Below are 21,239 nucleotides of genomic sequence, written 5' to 3'. Positions count from 1 at the left end.
GCAATATAGCCAAGCAAGCAAAGTGGGGTCAAGGGTTGTTTTTTTGAGAGAGGTGATGACAGCAGATTTGAAGGAGAGGGGACAGAGAGGACAGAGAGCCATTAACAATGTCAGCTAACATGGGAGCCAGAAAAGGAAGTTGGGTGGTCAGCAGTTCAGTGGGAATAGGGTCAAGAGAGCAGGAAGTGGGTCTCATGGATAAGATGAGTTTGGAGCGATTAAGAGGGGAGATCAAAGAGAAACTAGAAAAAAATGAGTTTAGGGCTAGGGCAGATGGGAGCGTCAGATGAAGTTTGGCTAGGTGAAGGAAGGGAACTCGCAGAGGCAGCTGATCGGATGGTCTCAATCTTTGATACAAAAAGTCCATGAGCTCCTCACACTTGTTGTTGGAGGTAGTGTGTGGAGACAGGGGAGAGGGGTTTAAGAAGACTGTTAGCAGTAGAGAATAGTAGCCTGGGGTTATTTTTGCAATCCAGAATGATCGTGGAATACTGAGCAGTTTTTGTAGACAAGAGTAAGAACTGATGGTGTTTTGTGTGTTCGAGCCAGATCTGGTGGTGAATGGCTGAACCAGTTGTCCGCCACATCCGTTCAAGTGTTTGCCCTTTTGACTTGAGCGAGCGAAGATGAGGGGTGTACCAGGGGGAACAGTAAAGGTGGGAGAGAGTAATCATTTTAATAGGGACTAGGTGGTAGTGAGTAGGAATTGCAGGATAGCTCAGATGAATACGTGGCTTGAGGAGTGGTGCAGAAGGGAGGGATTCAAATTCCTGGGACATTGGAACGGGTTCTGGGGGAGGTGGGACCAGTACAAACTGGATCGTCTGCACCTGGGCAGGATCGGAACCAATGTCTTCGGGGGAGTGTATGCTATTGCTGTTGGGGAGCAGTTAAACTAATATGGCAGGGGGATGGGAACCTAGTCAGGGAGACAGAGGGAAGTAGAATGGGGGCAGAAGCAAAATATAGAAAGTAAAAGTAAAAGTGGAGGGCAGAGAAACCCACTGCAAAAATCAAAAAAGGGCCACATTAGAGCAAAACTCTAAAAGGGGCAAAGTGTGTTAAAATGACAAGCCTGAAGGCTCTGTGCCTCAATACGAGGAGTATTCATAATAAGGTGGACGAATTAACTGCGCAGGCAGCAATTAACGAATATGATATAATTGGTATCACAGAGACATGGCTCCAGGGTGACCAAGGCTGGGAACTCAACAGACAGGGGTATTCAACATTCAGGAAGGATAGACAGAAAGGAAAAGGAGGTGGGGTAGCGTTGCTGGTTAAAGAGGAAATTAACGCAATAGTAACCAAGGACATTAGCTTGGATGATGTGGAATCTGTATGGGTGGATCTGCAGAATACCAAAGGGCAGAAAATGCTAGTGGGAGTTGTGTACAGACCACCAAACAGTAGTAGTGAGGTTGGGGACAGCATCAAAGAAGAAATTAGAGATGCGTGCAATAAAGATACAGCAGTTAACAGGGGCGACTTTAATCTACATATAGATTGAGCTAACCAAACTGGTAGCAATACGGTGGAGGAGGATTTCCTGGAGTGTATTAGGGATGGTTTTCTAGACCAATATGTCAAGGAACCAACTGGAGGGCTGGCCATCCTAGACTGGGTGATGTGTAATAAGAAAGGACTAATTAGCAATCTTGTTGCACGAGGCCCCTTGGGGAAGAGTGACCATAATATGGTAGAATTCTTTATTAAGATGGAGAGTGACACAGTTAATTCAGAGACTCGGGTCTTGAACTTAAGGAAAGGTAACTTCGATATTATGAGACGTGAATTGGCTAGAATAGACTGGTGAATGATACTTAAAGGGTTGACAGTGGATAGGCAATGGCAAACATTTAACGATCACGGATGAGCTTCAACAATTGTACATCCCTGTCTAGAGTAGAAATAAAACGGGGAAGGTGATTCAACCGTGGCTATCAAGAGAAATGAAGGACAGTGTTAAAGCCAAGGAAGAGGCATATAAATGGGCCAGAAAAAGCAGCAAACCTGAGGGCTGGGAGAAATTTAGAATTCAGCAGAGGAGGACAAAGGGTTTAATTAGGAGGGAGAAAATAGAGTATGAAAGGAAGCTTGCAGGGAACATAAAAACTGACTGCAAAAGCTTCGATAGATACGTGAAGAGAAAGAGATTAGTGAAGACAAACGTAGGTCCCTTGCAGTCAGAATCAGGTGAATTTATAATGGGGAACAAAGAAATGGCAGACCAGTTGAACAAATACTTTGGATCTGTCTTCACGAAGGAAGACACAAATAACCTTCCAGAAATACTAGGGGACCGAGGGTCTCGTGAGAAGGATGAACTGAAGGAAATCCTTATTAGGTAAATTGTGTTAGGGAAATTGCTGGGACTGAAGGCCGATAAATCCCCAGGGCCTGATAGTCTGCATCCCAGAGTACTTAAGGAAGTGGCCCTAGAAATAGTGGATGCATTGGTGATCATTTTCTGAACAGTCTATCGACTCTGGATCAGTTCCTATGGACTGGAGGGTAGCTATTGTAACACCACTTTTTAAAAAAGGAGGGAGAGAGAAAACGGGTAATTATAGACCGGTTAGCCTGACATCAGTAGTGGGGAAAATGTTGGAATCAATTATTAAAGATGAAATAGCAGTGCATTTGGAAAGCAGTGACAGGATCGGTCCAAGTCAACATGGATTTAAGAAAGAGAAATCAAGCTTGACAAATCTTGTAGAATTTTTTGAGGATGTAACCAGTAGAGTGGACAAGGGAGAACCAGTGGATGTGGTGTATTTGGACTTTCAAAAGGCTTTTGACAAGGTCGCACACAAGAGATTCGTGTGCAAAATTAAAGCACAAGGTATTGGGGGTAATGTACTGAGTAGATAGAGAACTGGTTGGCAGACAGGAAGCAGAGAGTCAGGATAAACAGGTCCTTTTCAGAATGGCAGGCAGTGACTCGTGGGGTGCCGCAGGGCTCAGTGCTGGGATCCAGCTATTTACAATATACATTAATGATTTAGATGAAGGAATTGAATGTAATATCTCCAAGTTTGCAGATGACACTAAGCTGGGTGGCGGTGTCAGCTGTGAGGAGGATGCAAAGAGGCTTCAGGGTGACTTGGGCAGGTTAGGTGAATGGGCAAATGCATGGCAGATGCAGTATAATGTGGATAAATGTGAGGTTATCCACCTTGGTGGCAAAAACACAAAGGCAGAATATCCGAATGGCGGCAGATTAGGAAAAGGGGAGGTGCAACGAGACCTGGGCGTCATGGTACGTCAGTCATTGAAAGTTAGCATGCAGGTACAGCAGGCGGTGAAGAATGCAAATGGCATGTTGGCCTTCATAGCTAGGAGATTTGAGTATAGCAGGTAGGTCTTATTGCAGTTGTACAGGGCCTTGGTGAGGCCTCACCTGGAATATTGTGTTCAGTTTTGGTCTCCTAATCTGAGGAAGGACGTTCTTGCTATTGAGGGAGTGCAGCGAAGGTTCACCAGACTGATTCCCGGGATGGCAGGACTGACATATGAGGAGAGACTGGATCAACTGGGCCTTTATTCACTGGAGTTTAGAAGGATGAGAGGGGATCTCATAGAAACATATAAAATTCTGACAGGACTAGACAGTTTAGATGCAGCAATAATGTTCCCAATGTTGGGGAAGTCCAGAACCAGGGAAGAGAGTCTAAGGATAAGGGATAAACCATTTAGGACTGAGATGAGGGGAAACTTCTTCCCTGGGAGAGCTGTTGACCTATGGAATTCTCTACCGCAGAGAGTTGTTGAGGCCACTTCATTGGATATATTCAAGAGGGAGTTAGAGGGCTAAAGGGATCAAGTGGTATGGGGAGAAAGCAGGAAAGGGGTACTGAGGTGAATGATCAGCCATGATCTTATTGAATGGTGGTGCAGGCTCGAAGGGCCGAATGGCCTACTCCTGCACCTATTTTCTATGTTTCTATGTTTCACTACATTATACTTTACATTGCAGCACCACATTGACTCCTGCCAAATTTAATGTTACAGATTGTATAATGTACATGATAATAAGTCACTATGATAGGACTTTTAAAAACAAAAATAATCAAAAACACTTTTGTTGGCCCTTTTTAAAGGCACTCGTCGTATCTTGCTTTGCAAGTTTGTCCTCATCCTGCAATTCCTTTGCCAACAGATCAGGTAGTTAAACTGATCCAAGGTGGACACCAAAGCCATCTCAATTCTGCTATTTGGAGGTGTGCAGACTGGTCCAGCTTGGTTCGTCCTCCAATTTTCCCTCCATGAGGAAGTGTCTGGCCTCTGCTTGCCACTTCCCTTGGGGACTGGAAATTTACTATGGGGAAATCACAAAGTAACTTTGGAGAAGTTTCCTAAAATGCTTGTTACAATGCGATACTCCCACATCCTTTGCGACACTGCTACTTATATTATCTACTTCACACAGAATTTAATATACAGAATAAGCTTCTTCCCACCAAATATCTCAGCAACAGCAACTCCAATGTTAATGCTGTTTCTCCAGGGTTTCTGCGAATCTTCCGCCAAAATTACAGCAGTCGATTGGAAGAACCTCTGGAAATTAATGGCTTTCATATCCATTAAAAATAGCAAGCAAGAGGATGTATTAAAACAGCCTGAATTAAGCCTGAACCCTTCCTCCTCAAGAGTTGACAGACCCATTGGGCATTTCCTGTTTTTTTTCATTTGAGATTTCCAGCATTTTCTGTTTAAGTTTTAACCCTTGTCCTTGGGATTAGCTGAACTGAAGGTTTTCTGTTGCATGGATAATCTTTTTGATCACAATCTTTCTTTGATGCAGCTGTTCATGGTGTGAATTACAACTTTTGACTCACCTACTTCTGTAGCACATGTTACCAACCATCGCACCATCTCACGACGGCGCCAGTTTAATGTTGATAATGTCATTCGCATAACCTGGAACACAATGGTTTTAAAATGGAAGTTTAGATTTTTCAAAAATTGCTGGTCTAATAAAAAGTTACTGGAAAGAAAAACTTGTCAATTATTTGCATTGTGATAATTCCTTTTTGAGGTTATAGATTGCTGCATTTCACGGAAGGACAGTAATCATAAAATCATAGAAATTTACAGTATGGAAGGAGGCCAGTTTGGGCCATCGTGTCCTGCCAACCGACCAAGAGCTATCCAGCCCAATCTTACTTTCCAGCTCTTGGTCTGTAGGTTACGGTACTTTAAGTGCACATCCGAGTATCATTAAAATGTGGTGAGCGTTCTGCCTCTACTACCCTTCCAGTCCCCCACCACCCTCTGGGTGAAGAAATTTCCCCTCATATCTCCTCGAAACCTCTCCCAATTACTTTAAATCTATGTCCCCCGGTTGTTGACCCCTCTGCCAATGGAAACAGGTCCTTCCTAGCCACCCTATCTAGACCCCTTATAAATTTTATACACCTCAATCAGGTCTCCCCTCAGCGTCCTCTGTTCCAAAGAAAACTGACTCAGCATCTCCAATCCTTCCTCAAAGCCAAAATTCTCCAGTCCAGGCAACATTCTTGTAAACCTCCTCTGCACTCTTTCCAGTGCAATCACATCTTTCCTGTAATGTGGTGACCAGAACTGCACATAGTACTCCAGCTGCAGCCTAACCAGTGTTTTATACAGCTCAAGCATAACCTCCTTTGCTCTTGTATTTCATGGCTCAACTTATAAAGGCAAGTATTCCATATGCCTTCTTAACCACCTTATCTACCTGGCCTGCTACCTTCAGGGATCTGTGGACCTGCACTCCAAGGTCCCTTTGTTCCTCTACACTTTTCAGTGTCGTACCATTAAATGCGTATCCCCTTGCCTTGTTAGATCTCACCAAATGCATAACCTCACACCTATCCGGATTGAATTCCATTTGCCACTGTTCTGCCCACCTGACCGGTACATTGATATCTTCCTGCAGTCCGCAGCTTTCTTCTTCATTATCAACCACACAGCCTATTTTAGTGTCATCTGCAAACTTCTTAATCATACCTCCAACATTTAAGTCCAAGTCATTGATAAAAAGCAAGGGACCTAGCACGGAGCCTTGCGGAACCCCACTGGATACAGCCTTCCAGTCACAAAAACACCCATCAACCATTACCCTTAGCTTTCTGCCTCAGCTACATTTTCCAATTAAAGTTTTGCTCATTAACATGAGGGGTGTTGGTGCTAGATTAATAGGACGCTTTCCCATTTTAGGCATCCCTATCAGCATCAAATGCTTCCAGGTCACATTTAGCATGGTCAAGATGCAGAATAAAGCTCTTTCTTCACAGCCCCAAATATACACCTCAGCCCAAACCTCAGAAACCACAACCTACTGCACCAATATGATACTTCACATTTCCAATACCAATCTTTCCGCTCGCTGTCTTGAGTCAATGGTCTATATAATTCCAAATTAAGGGAAGCTTTGTGCTGTGAGCATACACCCACTAGACCCCTCTCATCGCAAGGACCAGAATATAATTTGAGCACATCAACAACTTGCATTTACATAGTGCTTTACATCAGAAACACATCACAGATCATTTTACAAACTGGGTAAAAATGAATGGTCACTAGGTAGGATGAACTTGAGGCAGAGCAGAAAAATCAGTTGAAAAGTGTTTAGTAAGCTTCTGAAAGCACAGAGGGAGGAGGTAAGGATTTGGGGATGGAACTCCAGAGGGCAGGAGCAGGCTGCAGAGTGGCTGCCAATACAGAAAGAACTTGCATTTATATTTAAACAGTTGGGAAATATACTAGAAAATGCCATGGAGTGATTCGAAACCTACACTGCAAAAAAAATTATAATTTGAGATTGGGAAGGAAATCAGAAGATGGCTAGTTTCAGATCAACCTCAACTCAGTTACAGCACTTGGTGGCCAATGTGTTCAAATAGCATTCAAAACTACTTTGTGATGGAGAGTATAATGGGGTTAGCAGTCAAGAGCAAGAGACCAACAAATGGTAAGAACAGTCCCAGCATGTTGGATTTTATACCAGTTCAATACATTTCTCCCTACAAAAGGGAGAAAACCTCATACTTACAAACTAGAATCAAGACAATAAAGGCTCCAGCACACACATGGCAGGAGGTGCAGGAGCAGGAAAGGCTTTGAGCACAGAAGTGAACCACCGGAGAGAAGACGGTTCACCAAAAAAATAACATGATAAAATTGCTGTTGAGAAGATTTCAATTGGGTGAGGCCAGCAAAGTAAACACAACAAAAGCAGGAGAGAATGTCAGTAGAAAGCTTTTTTTTTTGTATTCATTCATGGGATGTGGATATCACGGAAAGGCCAGCATTTCTTGCCTATCCCTAATTGCTCGAGAAGGTGATAGTGAGCTAGCTTCTTGAACCACTGCAGTGTGTGGTGAAGGTACTCCCATAGTGCTGTTAGGGAGGGAGTTCCAGGACTTAGACCCAGCAAAGATGAAGGAATGACGATAAATTTCCAAGTCAGGATGGTGTTTGACTTGGAGGGGAACGTGGAGGTGATGGTGTTCCCATGTGCCTGCTGCCCTTGTCCTTCTAGGCGGTAGAGGTCACGGGTTTGGGAGGTGCTGCCGAACAAACCTTGGTGAGTTGCTGCAGTACATCTTGTAGATGGTACACACTGCAGCCAGTGCATCAGTGGTGGAGGGAGTGAATGTTTAAGGTGGTGGTTGGCATGCCAATCAAGTGGGCTGCTTTGTCCTGGATAGTGTCAAGCTTCTAGAGTGTTGTTGGAGCTGCACTCATCCAGGTAAGTGGAGGATATTCCATCACACTCTTGACTTGTGCCTTGTAGATGGTGGAAAGGCTTTGGGGAGTCAGGCAGTGAGTCACTCATCGCAGAATATCCAATCTCTGACCTGCTCTTAAATACTCAGCCTCTGACTTGTTAATAAAGCAATAAATATTGCAGCCCACAACTGGCTCGCTTGGGTGATGAGAACCTACAAGTAGTTGCTCTCCCTCACCTGTCCAAACTCAAATGTCAGAGATGAATGGCCAGTTTGAATGGGTTAGTGGACGTGGATGAGTTCAGACCCATATAGTTTACAATTATTTTTCAAAAGATATTGCATAATTTGAGGTAATTTACATGATTTGTAATCGTCACAATATGATCTCAAGTTGTTATGAAAAAGTGCATTACAAAGGGACTAATATGCGTATGGCATAAGATACACAGACACATTTTGGTGGGTGGGGGCAGGAGACAGAGGGAAGCATCTTATTTTATTAGTAATTCAGGAAGATTTTCACATGATGGCCCATTGTCACTGTCTAGTAGTCAACAGTGTCAATAAGCAAAAGCCTATCTGGATCCATCTCACCCTCTCCATACCCAGTGAAATTGCCTTAGATAAAAAAAAACACCATCAGCATACAGTTATGGACTTACCTGAAGACCCAGCTCCAGAGACACTTTGAGAAGAGTAATATCGGGCAAACTGTCCATAGGAGTTGCTATTTTAAATGCATCCTGGGCGAGCTTGAAGATGTGCGATGAGGAGTGAATGTTCTTCTGTATGGATTCTAACACTGTTTCCAGCCTCATGACATCCCCTGCAATTATTTGAAATGATGCAGTTTTGTTTAATCGTTTTGTTCAAAGTAACATATCTAAATACGTTTTTTTTTAAGTGCTTTGTAGCAAACTGGTTTTACTTGGAAATTTCTTTCAGTTTAATGAAACAAGATTAGGCTACGGTTTTGCACATTTTGAAACAGTGTACACCAACCTAACAAATACAAATTGCTTTCAATAATGTACAAGCAAGGATTTTTTATTTTTAAATAGCAGGTTTGGCTTCCTAGTAAAAAGGTATATGATTTGGATGTGATTATTCTTTGCTCAAGAGGCTGCATTTTAGACCAGTGCTAAACATCCACCATATGCCAGATAACAGCAAGGTAAGCACACAGGAATTACTAGGAGTGAGAATGCGACAGTGGGTGTTGTGTATTATCAGGTGCAGAGGCATGAAGCTGATGCATCCCATTCGGGCACAGTACAGTCAGTCAGTGCAAAGAGCGCTGGGAGCCTGCACACAAACCGTGCACAAGGACCATCAAAAATATTTAAACATACTGCAGCTGGAGCACCTGAGCAGCATTCCATTCACTAAGTACCAGTTCCCAACAAGTCCTGAAGGGGAGGCCCAATAGGTTTCCTCAGGACAGCCCTTACCTTTACCTACGATCACCCAGCTGCTTCCTTTTCTGCACTTTGACCTTAGTGGGCTGAGTGTCCTACCACCACTCGCCAATAAAGCCTGCAGATCAAGTAGCCCTTCACTAGTTGTTGGTTCTACCAATGAATCACGTGCTATGTGCCAAAAAATATTACAATGACATGACCTAGTTTCATAGGACAAGGTCAATGCAGCCTGAACAGCACCATCCCTGGCAACGTTGCACGGGGACTGCATTATTGGCTCCACTGAATTAACCAGTTATTATATTTAATGGTCTGTTTAGAACGTATTACAATTAAAGCAAAAGGCAACCAAGCTGCAGAGCACACATGATCCTGCATTTGATAACTGTGGTGAACTTTCCAAAGCACAAGCAGCAGTCCCAGACTTCCTAATAAAAAAGAAAAAAAACTGCAAGTACAGGAAATCAAAAAATTCTGGAAATACACAACAGGTCGGAAAGCAAAGATAGGTTAATTTGTGGGCCAGATCTTTCTTCAGAAGTGAAAAATTAAAGATAAGCAAAAATCAGAAAGGGGGGCGGGGTGAGGGGGGAAGAGAAAGAGGATAAACAAGTAGTTCAATCATGGTAAGTTAATGGGGGTTGAATGATTTGCAACCTCCTTAAATGAAAAGCAGGAAATTGTTAATTGATATAAATGATCAGCTCAGTCAGGATGACATTAAAGAAACAAAAGAACTCACAAAGAGCTAAGACAATAAGAGGCCCACCCGAAGAAAAAGGCAAGAAAATTAGGGAAGTTAGAGAGAAAAAGACACGACAGGAAGTCTGCAGATGAAGGTCTGAAATGAACACAGAAATGCTGAAAACAGAATAGATGCATCCATCCCCAAGGAAAAATAAAACACAGCCAAACATACAGAATGTCAACCCACATCACGCAGACTCCAACTGGCTCAAACTTCCAGGATGGTCTGGAGTCTTCAGGAATTGAGGACTAATCTCCAGGACAACCCGGGAGAGAAAAAAAATCATGGGGGCAATAAAACATTTTTTCTTTTTCTTAAAATTTGTATTATAAAAATGGGGGGGGCGAGGAGGCTCTCTCACTAATAGTCAAGAATCATCCAATTGGGCAACAAAGAGTATGTTTGCCTTCTTACTGACATGGGTAGATGATGCGCTGGAAGATGGACATGTTGGGTGATCAATGGTGGGAGTATGGGGGAAGAGCACTTGGAGGCATGGCAGAAGCATCTTGTGATTAAACCTCCTGGAATATGTCCAACCAGTGTGGGCAACCCTCATCATCACAATCACCATTACCCCTTGCACTGAACAAAATGGGGGAATATAGTTAAGGTTGCTGTTAAAAGTCACTGTTTAGATCATAGGGCTGACAAGTCCGGAGAAGAAATGACATAACTGATTCCTAAGGGGGTTGATGGGCACAATTACTGAGGGAAGAGTAGTGGGGGAGGCAGGTTGACATTCCAGCGGTAGATTCTTCATCAGAACACATTACTGCTGTTGGTGGTAGTGGGTGGGGGAGGGGGGAAAGGGGTCATGTGCCCTTGATTTGGCCTGTTTTTCTCCTTGGGGATGGATACTCCCATTGTGTATTTCCAGCATTTCTGTCTTTGTCAGATCTGTGTCTGCAGACTTCCTGTTTTTGTTTCTCTCGAACTTCTCCCATTTTCTAGTGCTTTTCTTTGTGGGCCTCTCAGTACTCTTTGAAATGTCTTTTGTTTCTGAAATGTCTTCCTGACTGAGCTGATCTTTTACATCACTTAACAACCTCTTGTGTTTCTTTTAAGGAGGTTGCAGGTTATTCACCCCATTAACCTCCTGTGATTGGACTATTTATTGTTTATCCCTTCCTTTTTTTCTAATGTTTGCTTATCTTTCATTTTTTTAAGTTCTGAAGAAGGGTTCTACCCAAAACATTAACCTGTCTTTTCTCTATCTATTGCGTATTTCCAGAATTTCCTAATTTTTGTTCCAGACTTCCTAATGTTGTCTTAGAGTAGCAGCATCAACTTCCCCACTACCCATTTAAGCCACACTTCACTACAACAAATACCTATCTGTTTATGACTCTAGATCTTGGAAAACACATCTTGATTGAGACCTTTGAAGAATGCAGCATTAACACAATTTATTATCTGGATTTGACAAAAACCTAATTTTTTAAAATATATTCTCTCCTCCTTTAATGGACATCCCTGAACTGACTTGGTTGATACAGCAGATAGATAACCTGAACCCAACAATGTCACTCAAACAATCTGCAATGAGATGTGCAAGACCTACCCTGGGTGACTTTCTCAGACTTTCCCTCCCTTATGAGCCAAGTATCTAACCTATACTCAGTAGCTCATATCAAAGAGCTCAGCATATGAAAGTTCATGAATGTAAACCTCCATCCAACCACTTGATGTACTGGAACTCCAACAGGCTGCACTGTCCATTAAAAGGAAAATTTCAGGACTGTACCATGTCATGAGTTACATTCTCCTCTAATTTCAGAACTGGGCCAAAAAAATTTGAAGAGTAGCAGTAAAGGTAATTGAAGGGTTAAGCTGCAAACCAAGAGTTAAACTGCAAACCAAAATGCACTTCAGAGAAGGCACAGGCGTTTGAAAAAAGAACATTTTCCTATTTGAATTCAAAAGTAATTTAAAAGCAATTTAGTTACCTTTAGCAGCTGTTAACATTGTAGAAGCTAGCTCACACTGCTGAGACTCAATGTGACTTAAAGTGAACCAGCGTGGATAGCGGTTTGGAACAACAGATGCAATGTGGTGTGGACGTGATACATCTCCTGTTGGTGCTGTAGATTCCAATACGGGCAGCCTGTAAAGTGGCAGTAAAAGAACCTTTGAATTTTTTTTCTTTAGGTATGATTTGCTTTTCCCAGTTTTATCTGCACAAACAACTGAAAGTTGCAACAGTTACTGTGTCAAAGGCGAATATGCATCATCAGATTTAAATGGAACAAAATATATTTTTTTAAATGGAGAACTATTTACCACTAGAATTCCCTCATTAAACCTCTCCGCCTCTCTGATCAAGCTACGGGTAGCTAAAATCTCCTTTTTTGGCTTGGTGTCAATTTCTGTCTGATTACACTCCTCTGAAATGCCGAGAGATGTTTTACTATGTTAAAGGCAAGTTGTTGTTATTAAATTGAACTGATCCCATACAGATTGGCCAGCCAATCATCTACCAGTTTGTGCAATGCTGCTATAGCAGAATGGTTGTCGTATTTGCCGACATCACAGTCACTGCAGCTTAGAAGTAATTCGCTATGTTAAATACTTTGAAATATTAATGTGATAAGACATTAATTATAATAAATAAACTTTAGTAACAATATCTTAACAAATCAAGTCTGTGGGGCCGAAATTGCTCCACGTCCGGTTTTGGACACATAATTTGAATTAAAAGAAAATTTAGCGCCCGGCGAGATGGGCCCCTAAATCGCGTGGAATTGGGGTCTTAGAGCACAAAAAAAAAGTGAGGGGCAGGAGCACATCAGCGTGCCACTGACGTGCCATGTCACAACATCCCTCCCCTTCGTTTAAAGGCGAGGGCCGCTGCGAACTCTGCAGCCGCTTTCGTGGTGGCCACTGGGCCATGAGGGAGGGTTTTGGCCAGGCTGCATGTTGGCGGCCCGGCGACACCAGCGGCCGCTATTGCCAGGCTGACTGAAATGTCGGCCGACACAGAAAAGATGACAGCGGCAACGCTACCGCCTCCCCTTTAACCCCAGCCACCACACTGGCAATTACCCCGCTGGGCGTAAAGGGGTTGGCGCACACGGCGATGACATCATCATGATGCTTGCGCCAGGCCACTAATCGCGGGGCACAGCACAAAGCCCTTTCCATACGCCGAGAGTCCTGGGGGCAATTCAGAGGTCGGGGGGGGGGGCGCTCTGGCCACCGCACCCAGACGAAAACCCTTTAGCGCCTCCCGTAAGTGCTAATGGGCCTTTCTCAGAGTGGCAATTTCGGCTCCTGTGTCTCATTTAAATTGTCAATGTAAAAAGAACAGCAACAAGGATAGGGCGAGAGGCAAGGGGAAGAAAAAGGACACAGGATCAAGAATAGTTTTTCAACTAATCCCCTGAAAACCTCTTGAATGAGTTTGAAAGTAGATATCAACAGACTAGTGTCATGGTACAAAATACCTCTATAAAGATGCAATGTTATATGAACATCTATGATGCTGAGAACTCTACTTGCTCTCATCAATAACAAAGCTGTCTCACTCATCCAAAATCCAGGCCCAAGGATGTGAACATAGCACTGCGCAAGTTTTTAAAAAAAATCAAGCCTCTTCAGAAACATCAAATTTGAATAATCATTATTGGTAGCACATTTTCTTATCCAACATTTTTACACTTAGACCAGATTTTCACAAACTCAGTAGATATCAAACTACAAACGCACGCATGCATGTGGCCTTCGCGCTTCATGTTCTAGAAGACAAATTTATCTCAAAGTTACTCAAATCAGTAGATGTGTGCCAACTCTGTCAAACATCAAATTCTGACTGAAGACCATCTGGTCAAGGCTATGTTTTAAACTATAATTATCCCTTTATCTTAATGCTTTACTTCAAAGTGCTTTCTTCCATCTCAACTACTGTAAATTTTCAGGCTATGAATGTAATAAAATTACTGATAGCAACCTTAAAATCATTTATTTCTACATGCTCTGAAATTGGTACATCAATAAATGATCAATGATGTTTTGGCCCGACTAGATTACAGCTTGCTCATTGAATTGACCTTCAGGAAGCAGGGCACACGTGCTTCACTTTCAATGAGAACAGAGCTTTCAGCTCACCTTTTCCTAGTATTAGCATCACCTGTGTGACAATACACCACTGATACTTTTCCAACACTCTGTCTCATTTCCACATATCATTCATGTGTAACAATAATTTTCTCTCTTACTCGCAGCATATGGAGCCTTTGCATCCCACACAAGCAGATGAAATGGGGGGGCGGGGAAGTGATGCTTTAAATGCAAGAAAATCCTCGAGGTGGATACAGGCGGTCATCTCAAAAACAGCACAGTTCCCAGAGGAGATGAATTAACATGCAACATGTAAGACTGAGGAAATGACAGTCAAAAATGCGTTTAGAACCACTGGAGCACTGATCTCACACAAGCGTTAGAGGTCAGAAAAAAATTCTTTTCCAGAGTTAGTCTTGCATGGTGTGGAATAAAATAAATATTCAGTTCCTCTGGGGTAGAGGGATCTTCAGGCATCCATAAAGCCTAGTAATTAGTATGATACAAGTTGCAAACCATATTAGAAGGTCTGCCTTTCCCAGTAAGTGACTTATCCTTGGGGTCAAGGACACAATGAGATTAGAATCCCTTACTACAGCAACAAGGCGTTGTAGACAACTAGGATAATTTACGTTCAAAATAAATCCACAGGACTATATCGCAAGCTCAAACTGTTGTGACCTTGGTCTTTTTATTCAGACTCAAGTGGAGAAGCAGCATGGTGAATCAACTTTTATACCTGCTTGCCTCAGGGTGCACAGGTGACCCTTAGGTCTCCCACAACTGTGCCCCCTAGTGGCAAGTCTTACATTTTGGTGAGGTTTACATACATACATCACTCCTCCTCCTCCTCCTCCTCCCCCCCCGCCCCCCGCCCAAAGTCTTATGTGCAAGTTGAGGCGATCAGGCACCCAGAGTCCCCGGGTCGATCGCCTGGGTTGAAGTCCTGACATGGTGGGTTCATCTTCATGGTTGACAGCAAGGTTGATTGTGTTAGTGGGTCGCTGGGGGCCAGGCCCTTTCACAGTGGTTCCTAGTTATCTGTAGTTCACAGTTTGGTCTGGTCCCAATGCTTTACGCATTAGCCCAGTACATGGTTTCACAATCAAATGCTCCGTTTTCATCATACACACTCCATTTCTCCCCCCCCCCCCCTTTGGCTAATGTGGTGCTAGCAGTCCAACTGGGGCCCTGAACATGGTCTACATCACTTATTCTAATGTCACGTGGAGGGACCATGCGATCATGGTGCATTTTCTGCTGATGGCCTACAGAAGGTTGTGTGTGATTCTGTCTGGTGACTGTGACTGCATAGCACCCAGGAGAGCTGGGTCTGTCGGGAGTCTATCGTGACACGCGGTTAGTGATTTGGGCTGCCTGCTCTTGACTATGGTCACTGACCCTGAGGTCTAGCAAGCCCAGGGTGGTCGCCATGGCCTTGAGACTTTTGGTCCCCGTGGATCCTGGCCCGTAGTATGGGGGCCCTGGACCACCGATCGTGTGTAGCCGCTTTGTCTTAATTTGCAACGTTGGGATGGGCCTTTCGTCTTTGAGACGGGTAGGTTGCCACATCCCATCTAGCAGTTCACCTTTGGCAGGTGGTAACATGGGATCCTAGCTGGTCCAGGTCCTAAACTGGGGGGGCTGTTACGATTGATCCCTCACTTTCTAGCACTTCCACGACCGTGAGTGGGTTGCAGGCTGCATCGTTTCCACCCTGGTGGTGGGCAATGGTAGCCGACCGAGGGCATTGGTACCGTTCTCAGTGCCTGGCCCGTGGCGGATCATGTTACAGTGCACAGACAGTGTTCGACATTCTCGAAACAACACATCGATAATTGTGCCTCTGCTCTTCCAAACTTGGGGGATGGGCAGCTTGTTTGACTTGAGCACGTATTGGGACACTCTTTGGTATGTCTCTTTAGTCCCGTGAATACAGGCTGCTGCCTTAGTTAACTTATTGGAACGTAGTGGGTTCCTGGCCTTCTCAGCGTCCGTCCCTTTACCTTTGCCCCAAACCCAGTCATCTTCCTTGCTGGGAGACACATTCCTCCGTTCCGTTGCAGAAACTTCCCGTGGTCTGGATGCTCTCTCATCCCGTGGTCTGCACGCACCTTCGTCCCGTGGTCTGGACGCCCTCTCGTCCATGTTAGTGATGCCGACTGCCACGATCTTCCTGCCCAGGGATTTTGCCTCTGGCGTCGAGGAGACGCATTCGGATAGTTTCGGCCGGAGTCCCACTCTGCATGGTCAACCTAGAGCCTCTTCCATCGTCGCGAAGAGGTCGTAGGCTTTGGATGGTGGGTACCGTGCCTGTACCGCTGCTCGGTTGATCCTCACCTCCTCATGGTCGTCATGAGCGGCCTGTGCCTCGGGGATCAGCAAATGGATCTGCACTTCAATGCCTGGTTCAGCTGAAGGTGGGGGCTTGCTCAGCCTTTGAGAAGGGGAGACGTCTTTCGCCGAAGAAGTTACGCAGAGGTCTTCCCAGTTCCATCAAATCTTCCCATCCACCTCCTACCAAGCAGCATTAGCCCATCACCTGAAACAATCCACAGTGGTAAATTGTGCACTGCTCCCTCATGGGATACTCTTATGTCCGCACAACCAATAACTGGCATCAATTCCTTGGTGTAGGTACGCAGCTTTGCCTGAATCGAGATTAACTTGGGTCGCTGTGCTTCATCACCGCACAGCCTCTCGAATGCCTTCTGGCTCATAATTGATTGACTCAACCCCATGTCTAATTCCATGGAGACTGGAGTGCCATAAGTTCAAGTTTTAACATTATCAGAGGGTTTTTGGTGGTGAAGGTGTGTATCCCATATACTTACTCTTCATGCTCAGGTTGAGTAGCCTCTCCGGCTCGTTCATCATGATCCTCGCTGGATCGGTCGTCCTCTCCTGACTCGGCCACCTAGTGAGTCACAGGTCATTTGCACATTCGCTGGAGGTGCCCCATTGTTCCACAGCCCTTGCACACATAGGGCTTGAATCGCCATTGATGAGCTCTATGGCTGCCCCCGCAGCGCCAACATGGTGCTAATGGATACGCATTCACGCCCCAGGGCAGACCTCACTGTAGGCCTACCTAGGTCTGGCCTCTGCAATTGTGTGGGCCCTGCCCTGTACTGTACTGCCTGCTGAAAACATTTTTTTTTTTTTACATACAGTACTTGCCATTGAGCTTCGATTCTGTGAAGATATCTGTTTTGTGTTATCACTCGTGGATATGAATGAAGGCTTGGGCTATCGTGATGGCCTTGCTCAGATCTAGGGATTCAGCAGACAGCAGTTTACGAAGAATGACCTTGTGGCCAATCCCGAGCATGAAAAAGTCCCTCAACATTTCCCCCAAGGATCTTGAAATTCACACCGTCCCGCAAGACGTCCTAGGTCGGCGACAAAACCCACCACGTTCTGGCCCTCGGAGCGATGGTACATGTAAAAGCGACACCGGGCCATCAAGATGCTCTCCTTTGGCTTGAGGTGTTCCCTAACCAGCGTACACAGTTCTGTGTAAGACTTGTCCGTTGGTTTGACCGGTGCCAGCAAATTTGAGAGGTGGCCATATATCGAAGACCCACGTATGGTGAGGAGAATCGCCCTGCGCTTGATCGCCGTCTCAGCCTTGTCCCGTTCGTTGGCCACGAAGTACTGGTCGAGGCACTCAACGAAGGCTTCCCAATCATCACCCTCAACAAATCTTTCAAGAATACTAATGGCAGCCATTACCACGTGAAAGTTTGTGATCCGTTACTCATCGCCAATTTGTTATGTTCATAATAAATCCACAGGACTGTATTGCAAGCTCAAACTGTTGTGACCTTGGTCTCTTTATTCAGACTCCAGAGTGGAGAAGCAGCATGGTGAATCACCTTTTATACCTGCTTGCCCCAGGGTGCACAGGTGACCCTTAGGTCTCCCACAGGTGTGCCCCCTAGTGGCAAGTCTTACATTTTTGTGAGGTTTTACATACATACATAATAACAATCTGCTGGTCTGCATTGAACATGCACATATTTGAGCAATAAAACTGGTCACTTCTGTTTCTATGGACATCAGAACATATATGCCCAAGACAGGTACTGGGATGTGGATAGTTAAGATTATGCTTTTGCTGAGCATGACTACACCTCCTGTTCACAGTAAGAGAATGCAACTTGCCCAACCTATTCCTTACAGATTCAACATTCTGTGCTGGATAGGCATGTCTGCTGCTATGGGAAAATGTCAACACTCTTATTTAAGGAAATTACTACTTTTTTTCTGTCCCCTCTTCATTAGGCTATTAATCTCAATCGTTTTTGACTGCAACATTAAAAATAATTACATCACTAAAATTCTGTGACCATCAGATACAGGTCCAGAAAATCTGGAGCATGTAATCCCAGGATCATACCCAATGACCACCGTTGACCCCGCCAAAGTTCATGTGGTCCAGGGTGGAGGGTAGAGGCCTCCAGGGTCAGGTGTTGGTGGTTGGGCAATTAGCTGAGACATCACATCTGCAAGGCCATAGTAGAAATCTGTCTTACAGTTAGGGCCCAGCATATCCAGGACCTGGCCAGCTTTCTGACGAAGGGTCATCAACCCGAAACATTAATTCGGCTTCCTCTCCACAGATGCTGCCTGACCTGCTGAGATTTCCAGCATTTTGTGTTTTTATTCTAGCTTTGTGGCCAGTCTGGCAGAGTCCCGCAGAACATACAACAGGAGTTCATCAGAACAGTTGAGCATTTGAGGCCATAAAGTCCAATACTTTGCTTATATACCAGTAACAAACCCACCCAAGTGGTCAAAGGCTACTGTTGTATTTGGAACTGTACACCAGCAGTGACTATCAGGAGAAGGGTGGGAAGATAGTCAGAGGGAAAACTGAAGAAAAGCAAGTCATTGCGATGTCCAACATAGATTAAAAATCTGGCAGCTTCAATTTTTCTGGTCAGCACCACAGCCTCGCCAGCAGCTGTTTCTCCTTTGATTTTTACCAAACCTGCCATGAGGATTTCCCTTCCTGCCATTAACACTCACATCCTATTCTATTCTCAACAACGGTTCAGATACAGAGCTCCCTCACAAAGCTTGCATTAGAACTCAAATGCTTGGAGAGCATTCTGTGCATTAGTTTCATTTTGCTTGTAAAAACGGATGTGGGATCTATACCCTTTGAAATCTATTTTAATTAGCATATTTATTATGGAAACACTCCACTGTCCTATTCGTAGTCTGTAAACAGAATTGAAGGGTCAAGCAATGCTTGCATTTTATTTTTCTAATCCGTCAATTATATTTCTGGCAAAAAATCTTTAGAAAAAAGATAAAAAATACAGACCCTAGACAAAGATTAAATACCACGATTTTTAAACCTATTGCACAATAAACTACCACAAACCACAAAATATATTTAAGACCAATTATGTTTCAAAATTTTCTTCTCACAATCCACCAGTATGTTAACTAACCAATACCAAGCACAGGGCGAGATACTAATTCATTAAAAAAATAGCTCCAGGAGGATGTGCAGCCAACAGATTTCAAGCATTTCATTTTAATTCTGAAAATGCCAGGTCCAGAATCTGGACAATTTGACAGTAGGAAGAAATTCTACACTTGATGCATCCCTGACAGCTTGCTTCTGTAGGCTGGAAATTTGTTCATACATTTCTCTAAAAACGTCTGAGTTTTTTGTTTTAAATTTCTTCCCTTTGCAAATAGTATATGTGAAGGAACTAACACCATCAACAGATGTAACATCACATTTTACTCAATTAATGCCTTCACTCACAAAGGACTATTGCCATTCAATTTGCAGTTATGCTATTTTCACACGTGACAACAATATTTAGCAGAATAGCCCACACTTTAAAATACACATCTGGATCCTTTCAAATAAAGGGGATTTAAAAAAATTATTAAAATCAGCTATTTTCACTACTACAATCCAACAATATTTTGGCTTCTGATTTAAATAATAAAATACAAACAGTGTGGTTCTAGTTTAAATTTAACCAGATGTTGCAGAACTCCATCACTATGGATTCAGCAATGGTTTAGTTTTACATTACTTAAAAGGAGCACCAGCTTTATGTTCAAATATTTGGACAATTTTCCTTTGTTTACAAACATAATGCAATGGGGTAAAGTGTTGACAGACATCAAGAGATTGACGCAGGATGTCATTATAGTTTTAAAAAATGCCTAGCCCTCAATTCCTTCCTCAAAGAAATATTTTCTTTTTAAATGTTCCCCAATAGGATTCCTGAGTGACAAACACAACATGCATATAAGTAATATAAAATAGGTATTATCGGGGGATTATCTTCATTGAATTGCCACACAATCCTTAAAGCTATAAAGGAGGAGAGTTTCCATATACTTAGACACATGTATGCACAATCTTGGTCGTCTTCATTATATTAAAACTCCACGGTCAGATCACCTGTTAATCTCATCTCCAGTGAACATAATCCAAATCTCTCACTATACCTCAATCCGAATATCCCAGATATCACTCTGGACTGTGACCATGGTAAATTATCCCTCCTCGTCCTTCTCTACCCGCCTGCAGGCTTTGACATGGTTGACCACACCATCCTCCTCCAATGCCTCTCCACTGTTGTCCAGCTGGGTGGAACTGCACTCGTCTGGTTCCATTCTTGTATATCCATAGCCAGAGAGTCACCTGCAATGGCTTCTCTTCCCGCACCGTTACCTCTGGTGCTGTCTCCCTCTCCCTCTCCCTCCACCCTGCCCTGCCAAAGATCTATCCTTAGACTCCTCCTATTTCTCATCTACATGCTGCTCCTTGGCGATATCATCCGAAAACACTTCAGGTTCCACATGTATGTTGACGACACCCATCGCTACCTCACCACCACCTTTCTTGACCCACTCCACTGTCTCTAAATTGTCTGACTCTTTGTCCAACACCCAATACTGGATTAGCAGAAATTTCCTCCAACTAAGTATTGGGAAGACCAAAATCATAGTCTTCGGTCCCCACCACAAACTCCGTTCCCTAGCCACCGACTCTATCTCTCTGCTCGACAACTGTCTGAGGCTGAGCCAGACTGTTTGCAACCTTGGTGTCATACTTGACCCCGAGAAGAGCTTCCGACCACATATCTGCGCCATCACTAAGACTGCCTATTTCCACCTCCGTCTTTGCCTCAGCTCGTCTACTGCTGAAATCCTCATCCATGCCTTTGTTACCTCCAGACTCAACTATTCCAATGCACTCCTAGCTGGCCTCCCATCTTCCACCCCCCATAAACTTAAGCTAATCCAAAA

The 21,239-nt window shown here is 43.9% G+C and overlaps 1 protein-coding gene across 3 annotated transcripts in view; it reads right to left on the bottom strand.

The window, feature by feature from the left end:
* LOC139240721 (zinc finger SWIM domain-containing protein 6) overlaps positions 1 to 21,239 on the bottom strand; it is a 244,922-nt gene that overhangs the window by 14,198 nt on the left and 209,485 nt on the right. For all 3 annotated transcript variants that reach the window (XM_070869236.1, XM_070869237.1, XM_070869239.1), the window contains exons 11-13: positions 11,837 to 11,994; positions 8,381 to 8,544; positions 4,842 to 4,923 (exon numbers count right to left, since the gene is read on the bottom strand). In XM_070869236.1, the coding sequence (XP_070725337.1) occupies positions 4,842 to 4,923; positions 8,381 to 8,544; positions 11,837 to 11,994 (404 nt within the window). The remainder of the gene's footprint in view (positions 1 to 4,841; positions 4,924 to 8,380; positions 8,545 to 11,836; positions 11,995 to 21,239) is intronic.

Source organism: Pristiophorus japonicus, chromosome 2, assembly GCF_044704955.1.
Source record: "Pristiophorus japonicus isolate sPriJap1 chromosome 2, sPriJap1.hap1, whole genome shotgun sequence".
NCBI classification, from domain to species: Eukaryota; Metazoa; Chordata; class Chondrichthyes; family Pristiophoridae; genus Pristiophorus; species Pristiophorus japonicus.
Note: the sequence above shows the minus strand (reverse complement) of the source record. Positions and strands in the feature narration are given on the sequence as shown.